This window comes from Rutidosis leptorrhynchoides, chromosome 3 (assembly GCF_046630445.1).
Source record: "Rutidosis leptorrhynchoides isolate AG116_Rl617_1_P2 chromosome 3, CSIRO_AGI_Rlap_v1, whole genome shotgun sequence".
In the NCBI taxonomy this organism is placed as follows: Eukaryota; Viridiplantae; Streptophyta; class Magnoliopsida; order Asterales; family Asteraceae; genus Rutidosis; species Rutidosis leptorrhynchoides.
This window is the reverse complement of record NC_092335.1, coordinates 31,019,907-31,031,833: the sequence shown is the minus strand read 5'-3', so window position 1 is coordinate 31,031,833 and position 11,927 is coordinate 31,019,907. Positions and strand designations below refer to the sequence as shown.

Genomic DNA, 11,927 nt, shown 5'->3' with positions numbered 1-11,927 from the left:
TCGTAATTTGTTGTAGATACACTGTCCAAGTGTATATTTTTATTGTGTTTGGCAAGGGTAAATAAAGGGTTAAGTGGTTACCAGGTGGCTCATTGATAATGGAATAATGTTTAATGTTTTCTAACATTTTTTTTAAATCTTGTGGTCTAAAGTTTACTTATTTATTTAAACCTATAATTCACTCAACCTTTGTGTTGACAGTTTACTTGCATGTTTTCACAGGTACTTGAGTTATTTGATGCTTCCGCTGTCGTTAGAAGAGTCTGCATGCATTTGGGCAGATTTTATGAAACTATTTATGAAACTTAAGTTTGCATTCTATTTTGAATAATTTAAATTGTGGGTTTGTTGGCATTGTTTTGTGTCAACTTTTGGTTCATTACTATGGTTGGTTGATTTAAACTACTTAATTGGGTTTGTTTCCTTTTTGGGCAACATTTTGAAATAAAAGAATGCAACTTTGTTTATTTAATTCATTTAAGTCCGATCAAGCTGTGGGACCAACTGACGGATCCGTTAAGTATTTTGACGGGGTCGTCACATAATGTAACGACCCGACTTTTTCGACTTACTTTTGTGCTTGTTACTTTCTGCAAAACTGTGTATTTGTGCAGACTAAGCTATATTATATTTTGGGATCTTATTTCATGATTAATTACCTTCGTTTATACCATACAACATGCCATTAAGTACTTATTTACTTAACTTGATCCCCGAATGCTTTTATGACCATTAGTGTCACTTGACGTTGAAAACGAGCTATGTATTTTGATACACGTTTGACTTTGGTCATAATTGGAATATTATGACTACGTAATACTAATTGTTATTTTAACAATTACTTGGGTTATTGGTTGCTTAATTACGCTTAGTAATTTACTTATGCTTACTAGTTAGTCTTGTTGGACTTTCTACCTTGTTGGACTCAAGCCCACCCTACTCTAGCTAATGGACTATTTAATTAGCCCAATTTTAATAAGTTTATGACCCATATAAATGTAAGACAAATGCCCATTTATTAGAGGGAACATACTAGCATTTTTGTTAACCATAATCACAATTGTTGCATGGGATCCCAACATAAGCACCAACTTTAGACAACCATTAACCAAAAAGCAAAAGTTGTCCCCCCTTGTCCCCCCTAAACCTATGGCCAACTCACCCCCATTCCCCCTATAAATACCACACAAACCTCACCCATTTTACATTTGATCTCATTCACAAATTACACATACTTACTCTCTAATTCTCTCTTTAGTCTTTCTCACTCTAAAAAGTGTGAGTTGTAAATTTTCTTCTTCTTCTTCTTCTTCTCTTCTCAATGTCGACATCATCATCATCATTAAAGGATCTAGCTTTTTAGCTTTTTGATCTTGTTATATCTTGTAGATTCAAACTTGGGTTTGAATCCTTCAAGAACATGAAATATTCAAGCTTTCTAGCTTTGAATCTTCATTTACTTGTTAGATCTAGGTTTTCTAGCTTATGATTTCTTTATTTTGTTATAAAGATCAAAACTTGTGTTTATGATCTTCATGTAACTTGAAGATCTAGTCTTTTGCTTTAAGGATCTTCAAGAACATTAAAGATCCAAGATTTCTTGCTTAGGGTTTCATTATTTTGTTAAAGATCTTAGCTTTTTAGCTTATGGTCTCATTACTTTTACTAGATCTTAGCTTTCTATCTTATGGTCTCATTAATCTTGTAAAGATCCAAGCTTTCTACCTTAGGGTTTTCTTAATACTTGAGATCTAAGTTATTATTGTAGATCTCACTTAATTGGAACCTTTTTGTAATTGTTGTGATGATAAATATCAAGTCTTCATCATCTAATATGATGAAGATGCATAAACTCGTGTAAAAAAGGACAATGGTTGAAGCTTTATTGGGTTTATGCAATAAAGAGGCAACCTTGATGTTCAAAACTTGTAGAATGATAGCTTTTACTCTTAGTTGTGTGTTGATGGTTGAAAATTGGTCAAAGTGATACTAAAACATCAAAGAGTTGTACACTTGAAGCTTACACGCATCAAGGATGAGAACCGTGATGAGCATCAAGCATCAAGAAACCCACCGGAGCACTTGTTTGCTTTTTTCGGGTCTGATAAGACTCCTGGACTTCTGGAAAATTGATTTTCAGATAGTTCGTTTTGAGTAGATTACTTTTTCGTTTTAGGCCTCGCCTAAATCCTATATACGGTTTAGGATTTATAGCCTTCCGAAAGTCACTACGCCTTTGTAACGACGTACTGAAAAATTCTGACCTACTCGCACTTAAACCGTAGCCACGGTCAAATGAAGACGAGTTAGGTTTTGAAAATTGGACAGCCGTTAGAGGACTCACATACGGAGCCTTGGCCACTAACCACGCATCTTTTTGTTTTGTATAGAGGTCGTAGCAGGTGTCCGAAGTCAGCCTTTTGTTTCGATCTCTATTCTTGATGAAAACTTACTTTATCTTTTACGAATGATGATGACGATTATGATGTTTAGGACTTTACTTACGTACTTTTAAACCTTTTGGGACAATATACTGACTTAGTGACCTTTGACTTAGGTTAATGACTTTTCGGACCGACTTACTACTTGCATACTTTTCCTATCGACTTTACCGCACATTCACTGTGAGTTATAGCTTCCATTTTTACTTTACTATTTTTGGGACTGAGAATACATGCGCTTTTTATGTTTTACATACTAGACACGAGTACTTAAACTTTACATATGTGTGGGTGATATAACGGCACAAAGATTCCCCTTAGCACGGTAACGTTTAATCATTGGTTTTTGAACCGGTGAACGCGAATATTAGATATGGATCCATAGGGTTTGACATCCCCACTCGGGCTAGTCGCGCTAGCATTTAACTGGTGTTTGATACTTTGAGGACATACGCACTTACCAAGTGTACTTTTAGGGGGTATTATTATTACATTAAGTTAGTTACCGGGTGCCCACGGATAAGCATATACTTTTCATACTGTTTTGGAATACGAAATCTCGTGGTCTACATCACATTACTGAATACAAACAAACTATAGCTCACCAACATTCGTGTTGACCTTTTAAGCGTGTATTTCTCAGGTGCTTAGACGTTGTTGCTTCTGCTGTTAGACTTGCTGTCTTGGTGTTATAGACTTGCTGTTATAGACTCGCTGTGTTAGACTTCAGCTGCATTACTTAGAGATGTCTCAACCATGGAACTTTTATCTTGCATTCACAACTTATGTTATTTGAATAATGTCTTGTAACGACCTTTGTGTCACGTTATCTTTTGTAAAACGTTATACTTTTTGAATGCAAAACTTGTTTTAAAACAGCATGTAGTATTGTACCGTGTAATGGACCTGTTGTTGACGATTCGTACATGATGATTTTGTACGGGGTGTCACATAAACTCCTTCCTTCTCCTACTCCGTTTCTTTATATTTTTTAATGAAGATTATGTCCTTTAATATTCGTGGTTTCGGGATGGGTAAAGATAGTAAAATCAGTGACTGTCATAAACTATTAGCCCGGGAAAATCCACTGTTTGTTGCTTTCCAAGAAACAAAATGTAATTGTGTTGATAGAAATTGGGTAAGTCTTGTTTGGGGGTCCCAAGATTTTGACTTCATACAAAAAGAAAAAATTGGGAAATTGGGGGGTTTGCTTTTGGTTTGGGATTTTAATAGCTTCTCGGTTGAGCAGTCTTTTGTTGATGATTACTACATCGCGGTTAAGGGTAAATGGGTTGGGAAGAACGTTGAGACGATCATTGTTAATATATATGGTCCTCACGATGACACTAACAAACAAAAAATGTGGTCGAGTCTTGTGAACTTTGTAGGGGCTTATGATTTGGATTGGGTTCTATGTGGAGACTTCAACGAGGTTAGGGATAAAACCGAAAGACAAAATTGTCAATTCGTGGAAAGAAGGGCTACTTGGTTCAATGAGTTTATCGAAAATGCAAAACTCATCGATGTTCCTATGGGAGGTAAGAAATTCATGAGGATATGTGATAATGGCATCAAGTTTAGTAAACTCGACCAATTCTTAGTCTCCGAGAAGTTTATACAAACATGGGGTGATATTTCGGTGTTGGCTTTAGAACGTAAACTATCCGATCATTGCCCTATTGTGTTGCGTGATATAGCGATTGACTATGGCCCTAAATCGGCGAAGGTGTTTGACGAATGGCTTGATTTGGATGGCGAGGACAAGATCATCAAAGAATGTTGGGATCAAAAGGTAGAAGGCTCTCGAGCGGATTTTGTCTTTCGTAAAAAAACTCAAAAGTGTTAAGATGGCCTTGAAAGATCTTAGCCAAAGATTGCTTGGAAGTCTTGATAAGGAAATTAGTGAATTAATGAATGAAGCTGTCAAATGGGAGCTCATTGCAGAAAGCAGACCATTAACAAGTGATGAAAGATCTAATTGGATTGATGTGAGAAATAAATGGATTGAAAAGGACAAAGTTAAATCCAACATGATAAAGCAAAAGTCTAGGGCCAAGTGGGTGGTTGACGGTGATGAAAATACCAAGTTTTTTCACTCATATATGCGGAGGAGGGCTCTAAAAGAAATATTCGGGGTCTCGTCATTGATGGAATATGGAATGAAAGTCTCATTGACATCAAAGATGCTGTGTTTATTCACTTCGAGAAACAGTTTAAGCGAATGGATTCTAACAGATTGCAGTTCGTAAATGCTGCTGACCAACCGTGTGTAAACACCATTACATCAGCCGAATCTGATGCACTCGAGGTTCCATTTACTGAAAAAGAAGTGTGGGAGGCTGTTAATGAGTGTGGGTGTTCTAAATCGCTGGGTCCAGATGGCTTTCAAATTTAAATTCTTCAAGCGTCATTGGGAACTAATCAAGGGTGACCTATTAAAAGCATTGAGTTGGTTCTGGGAAAATGGGCAGATTTCGTACGGATGTAATGCTTCATTTATTACCCTTGTGCCAAAGAAAATGGACCCGCTGAATTTAAACAACTATCATCCCATTAGTCTTATCGGGTGTTACTACAAGATACTAGCAAAAGTCCTTTCTTCGCGTATATGAAAAGTCATTCCGAGCCTTATTGATATTGTTCAAAGTGCCTTCATAAAGGGTAGATTCATTCTAGACGGTGCTCTTATTGCGATCGAAGCTATTGAATTTCTAAATAAATGCAAAAGAAAAAGCCTCATCTTCAAGGTCGACTTCGAAAAGGCCTTCGATAGTATCAATTGGGATTTTCTCTTGGAGATCATGAAGAAAATGGGTTTTGGTGATAGGTGGAGGAAATGGATTTTAGCTTGCTTGCAATCAGCCTCCGTCTCCGTGTTGGTTAATGGGTCTCCTACAAACTAATTCAAACTCGAGAGGGGTATTCGTCAAGGGGACCCATTATCCCCCTTTCTTTTTTATAATTGCGGCAAAGGGCTTATGAAATGTCCCGTTCTTATTGATTAAAAACGTTCCATATTAATTGATTTCGTTGCGAGGTTTTGACCTCTATATGAGACGTTTTTCAAAGACTGCATTCATTTTTAAACAAACCATAACCTTTATTTCATCAATAAAGGTTTAAAAAGCTTTACGTAGATTATCAAATAATGATAATCTAAAATATCCTGTTTACACACGACCATTACATAATGGTTTACAATACAAATATGTTACAACAAAATAAGTTTCTTGAATGCAGTTTTTACACAATATCATACAAGCATGGACTCCAAATCTTGTCCTTATTTAAGTATGCGACAGCGGAAGCTCTTAATAATCACCTGAGAATAAACATGCTTAAAACGTCAACAAAAATGTTGGTGAGTTATAGGTTTAACCTATATATATCAAATCGTAACAATAGACCACAAGATTTCATATTTCAATACACATCCCATACATAGAGATAAAAATCATTCATATGGTGAACACCTGGTAACCGACAATAACAAGATGCATATATAAGAATATCCCCATCATTCCGGGACACCCTTCGGATATGATATAAATTTCGAAGTACTAAAGCATCCGGTACTTTGGATGGGGTTTGTTAGGCCCAATAGATCTATCTTTAGGATTCGCGTCAATTAGGGTGTCTGTTCCCTAATTCTTAGATTACCAGACTTAATAAAAAGGGGCATATTCGATTTCGATAATTCAACCATAGAATGTAGTTTCACATACTTGTGTCTATTTTGTAAATCATTTATAAAACCTGCATGTATTCTCATCCCAAAAATATTAGATTTTAAAAGTGGGACTATAACTCACTTTCACAGATTTTTACTTCGTCGGGAAGTAAGACTTGGCCACTGGTTGATTCACGAACCTATAACAATATATACATATATATCAAAGTATGTTCAAAATATATTTACAACACTTTTAATATATTTTGATGTTTTAAGTTTATTAAGTCAGCTGTCCTCGTTAGTAACCTACGACTAGTTGTCCACAGTTAGATGTACAGAAATAAATCGATAAATATTATCTTGAATCAATCCACGACCCAGTGTATACGTATCTCAGTATTGATCACAACTCAAACTATATATATTTTGGAATCAACCTCAACCCTGTATAGCTAACTCCAACATTCACATATAGAGTGTCTATGGTTGTTCCGAAATATATATAGATGTGTCGACATGATAGGTCGAAACATTGTATACGTGTCTATGGTATCTCAAGATTACATAATATATAATACAAGTTGATTAAGTTATGGTTGGAATAGATTTGTTACCAATTTTCACGTAGCTAAAATGAGAAAAATTATCCAATCTTGTTTTACCCATAACTTCTTCATTTTAAATCCGTTTTGAGTGAATCAAATTGCTATGGTTTCATATTGAACTCTATTTTATGAATCTAAACAAAAAAAGTATAGGTTTCTAGTCGGAAAAATAAGTTACAAGTCGTTTTTGTAAAGGTAGTCATTTCAGTCGAAAGAACGACGTCTAGATGACCATTTTAGAAAACATACTTCCACTTTGAGTTTAACCATAATTTTTGGATATAGTTTCATGTTCATAATAAAAATCATTTTCTCAGAATAACAACTTTTAAATCAAAGTTTATCATAGTTTTTAATTAACTAACCCAAAACAGCCCGCGGTGTTACTACGACGGCGTAAATCCGGTTTTACGGTGTTTTTCGTGTTTCCAGGTTTTAAATCATTAAGTTAGCATATCATATAGATATAGAATATGTGTTTAGTTGATTTTAAAAGTCAAGTTAGAAGGATTAACTTTTGTTTGCGAACAAGTTTAGAATTAACTAAACTATGTTCTAGTGATTACAAGTTTAAACCTTCGAATAAGATAGCTTTATATGTATGAATCGAATGATGTTATGAACATCATTACTACCTTAACTTCCTTGGATGAACCTACTGGAAAAGAGAAAAATGGATCTAGCTTCAATGGATCCTTGGATGGCTCAAAGTTCTTGAAGCAAAATCATGACACGAAAACAAGTTCAAGTAAGATCATCACTTGAAATAAGATTGTTATAGTTACAGAAATTGAACCAAAGTTTGAATATGATTATTACCTTGTATTAGAATGATAACCTACTGTAAGAAACAAAGATTTCTTGAGGTTGGATGATCACCTTACAAGATTGAAAGTGAGCTAGCAAACTTGAAAGTATTCTTGATTTTATGAAACTAGAACTTTTGGAATTTATGAAGAACACTTAGAACTTGAAGATAGAACTTGAGAGAGTTCAATTAGATGAAGAAAATTGAAGAATGAAAGTGTTTGTAGGTGTTTTTGGTCGTTGGTGTATGGATTAGATATAAAGGATATGTAATTTTGTTTTCATGTAAATAAGTCATGAATGATTACTCATATTTTTGTAATCTTATGAGATATTTCATGCTAGTTGCCAAATGATGGTTCCCACATGTGTTAGGTGACTCACATGGGCTGCTAAGAGCTGATCATTGGAGTTTATATACCAATAGTACATACATCTAAAAGCTGTGTATTGTACGAGTACGAATACGGGTGCATACGAGTAGAATTGTTGATGAAACTGAACGAGAATGTAATTGTAAGCATTTTTGTTAAGTAGAAGTATTTTGATAAGTGTATTGAAGTCTTTCAAAAGTGTATAAATACATATTAAAACACTACATGTATATACATTTTAACTGAGTCGTTAAGTCATCGTTAGTCGTTACATGTAAGTGTTGTTTTGAAACCTTTAGGTTAACGATCTTGTTAAATGTTGTTAACCCAATGTTTATAATATCAAAAGAGATTTTAAATTATTATATTATCATGATATTATGATGTACGAATATCTCTTAATATGATATATATACATTAAATGTCGTTACAACGATAAACGTTACATATATGTCTCGTTTCAAAATCATTAAGTTAGTAGTCTTGTTTTTACATATGTAGTTCATTGTTAATATAATTAATGATATGTTTACTTATCATAATATCATGTTAACTATATATATAACCATATATATGTCATCATATAGTTTTTTTACAAGTTTTAACGTTCGTGAATCACCGGTCAACTTGGGTGGTCAATTGTCTATATGAAACCTATTTCAATTAATCAAGTCTTAACAAGTTTGATTGCTTAACATGTTGGAAACATTTAATCATGTAAACATCAATCTCAATTAATATATATAAACATGGAAAAGTTCGGGTCACTACAGTACCTACCCGTTAAATAAATTTCGTCCCGAAATTTTAAGCTGTTGAAGGTGTTGACGAATCTTCTGGAAATAGATGCGGGTATTTCTTCTTCATCTGATCTTCACGCTCCCAGGTGAACTCGGGTCCTCTACGAGCATTCCATCGAACCTTAACAATTGGTATCTTGTTTTGCTTAAGTCTTTTAACCTCACGATCCATTATTTCAACGGGTTCTTCGATGAATTGGAGTTTTTCGTTGATTTGGATTTCATCTAACGGAAGAGTGAGATCTTCTTTAGCAAAACATTTCTTCAAATTCGAGACGTGGAAAGTGTTATGTACAGCCGCGAGTTGTTGAGGTAACTCAAGTCGGTAAGCTACTGGTCCGACACGATCAATAATCTTGAATGGTCCAATATACCTTGGATTTAATTTCCCTCGTTTACCAAATCGAACAACGCCTTTCCAAGGTGAAACTTTAAGCATGACCATCTCTCCAATTTCAAATTCTATATCTTTTCTTTTAATGTCAGCGTAGCTCTTTTGTCGACTTTGGGCGGTTTTCAGCCGTTGTTGAATTTGGATGATCTTCTCGGTAGTTTCTTGTATAATCTCCGGACCCGTAATCTGTCTATCCCCCACCTCACTCCAACAAATCGGAGACCTGCACTTTCTACCATAAAGTGCTTCAAACGGCGCCATCTCAATGCTTGAATGGTAGCTGTTGTTGTAGGAAAATTCTGCTAACGGTAGATGTCGATCCCAACTGTTTCCGAAATCAATAACACATGCTCGTAGCATGTCTTCAAGCGTTTGTATCGTCCTTTCGCTCTGCCCATCAGTTTGTGGATGATAGGCAGTACTCATGTCTAGACGAGTTCCTAATGCTTGCTGTAATGTCTGCCAGAATCTTGAAATAAATCTGCCATCCCTATCAGAGATAATAGAGATTGGTATTCCATGTCTGGAGACGACTTCCTTCAAATACAGTCGTGCTAACTTCTCCATCTTGTCATCTTCTCTTATTGGTAGGAAGTGTGCTGATTTGGTGAGACGATCAACTATTACCCAAATAGTATCAAAACCACTTGCAGTCCTTGGCAATTTAGTGATGAAATCCATGGTAATGTTTTCCCATTTCCATTCCGGGATTTCGGGTTGTTGAAGTAGACCTGATGGTTTCTGATGCTCAGCTTTGACCTTAGAACACGTCAAACATTCTCCTACGTATTTAGCAACATCGGCTTTCATACCCGGCCACCAAAAATGTTTCTTGAGATCCTTGTACATCTTCCCCGTTCCAGGATGTATTGAGTATCTGGTTTTATGAGCTTCTCTAAGTACCATTTCTCTCATATCTCCAAATTTTGGTACCCAAATCCTTTCAGCCCTATACCGGGTTCCGTCTTCCCGAATATTAAGATGCTTCTCCGATCCTTTGGGTATTTCATCCTTTAAATTTCCCTCTTTTAAAACTCCTTGTTGCGCCTCCTTTATTTGAGTAGTAATGTTATTATGAATCATTATATTCATAGATTTTACTCGAATGGGTTCTCTATCCTTCCTGCTCAAGGCATCGGCTACCACATTTGCCTTCCCCGGGTGGTAACGAATCTCAAAATCGTAATCATTCAATAATTCAATCCACCTACGCTGCCTCATATTCAGTTGTTTCTGATTAAATATGTGTTGAAGACTTTTGTGGTCGGTATATATAATACTTTTGACCCCATATAAGTAGTGCCTCCAAGTCTTTAATGCAAAAACAACCGCGCCTAATTCCAAATCATGCGTCGTATAATTTTGTTCGTGAATCTTCAATTGTCTAGACGCATAAGCAATCACCTTCGTTCGTTGCATTAATACACAACCGAGACCTTGCTTTGATGCGTCACAATAAATCACAAAATCATCATTCCCTTCAGGCAATGACAATATAGGTGCCGTAGTTAGCTTTTTCTTCAATAACTGAAACGCTTTCTCTTGTTCATCATTCCATTCAAATTTCTTCCCTTTATGCGTTAATGCAGTCAAGGGTTTTGCTATTCTGGAAAAGTCTTGGATGAACCTTCTGTAGTAACCAGCTAGTCCTAAAAACTGGCGTATGTGTTTCGGAGTTTTCGGGGTTTCCCACTTTTCAACAGTTTCTATCTTTGCCGGATCCACCTTAATACCTTCTTTGTTCACTATGTGACCGAGGAATTGAACTTCTTCCAACCAAAATGCACACTTTGAAAACTTAGCGTACAATTCTTCCTTCCTCAATACTTCTAACACCTTTCTCAAATGTTCACCGTGTTCTTGGTCATTCTTTGAGTAAATAAGTATGTCATCAATGAAAACAATGACAAACTTGTCAAGGTATGGTCCACACACTCGGTTCATAAGGTCCATGAACACAGCTGGTGCATTAGTTAAACCAAACGGCATGACCATAAACTCGTAATGACCGTAACGTGTTCTGAAAGCAGTCTTTGGAATATCATCTTCTTTCACCCGCATTTGATGATACCCGGAACGTAAGTCAATCTTTGAATAAACAGACGAGCCTTGTAGTTGATCAAATAAGTCGTCGATTCTCGGTAGTGGGTAGCGGTTCTTGATGGTAAGTTTGTTCAACTCTCGGTAGTCGATACACAACCTGAATGTACCATCTTTCTTCTTGACAAACAAAACAGGAGCTCCCCACGGTGATGTGCTTGGTCGAATGAAACCACGCTCTAAAAGTTCTTGTAATTGGCTTTGTAGTTCTTTCATCTCGCTGGGTGCGAGTCTGTAAGGAGCACGAGCTATTGGTGCAGCTCCTGGTACAAGATCTATTTGAAATTCAACGGATCGATGTGGGGGTAATCCCGGTAATTCTTTCGGAAATACATCGGGAAATTCTTTTGCGACGGGAACATCATTGATGCTCTTTTCTTCAGTTTGTACTTTCTCGACGTGTGCTAGAACAGCATAGCAACCTTTTCTTATTAGTTTTTGTGCCTTCAAATTACTAATAAGATGTAGCTTCGTGTTGCCCTTTTCTCCGTACACCATTAAGGGTTTTCCTTTTTCTCGTATAATGCGAATTGCATTTTTGTAACAAACGATCTCTGCTTTCACCTCTTTCAACCAGTCCATACCGATTATCACATCAAAACTCCCTAACTCTACTGGTATCAAATCAATCTTAAATGTTTCGCTAACCAGTTTAATTTCTCGATTCCGACATATATTATCTGCTGAAATTAATTTACCATTTGCTAATTCGAGTAAAAATTTACTATCCAAA

The 11,927-nt window shown here is 35.9% G+C and overlaps 1 protein-coding gene across 1 annotated transcript; it reads left to right on the top strand.

Moving 5' to 3' along the window:
- Positions 1-3,444: 3,444 nt before the first annotated feature.
- On the top strand, positions 3,445-4,287 carry LOC139899836 (uncharacterized). The gene has a single exon (XM_071882666.1). It carries the CDS (start codon positions 3,445-3,447, stop codon positions 4,285-4,287), a length of 843 nt encoding a protein of 280 aa, XP_071738767.1.
- The last annotated feature ends 7,640 nt before the right edge of the window (positions 4,288-11,927 follow it).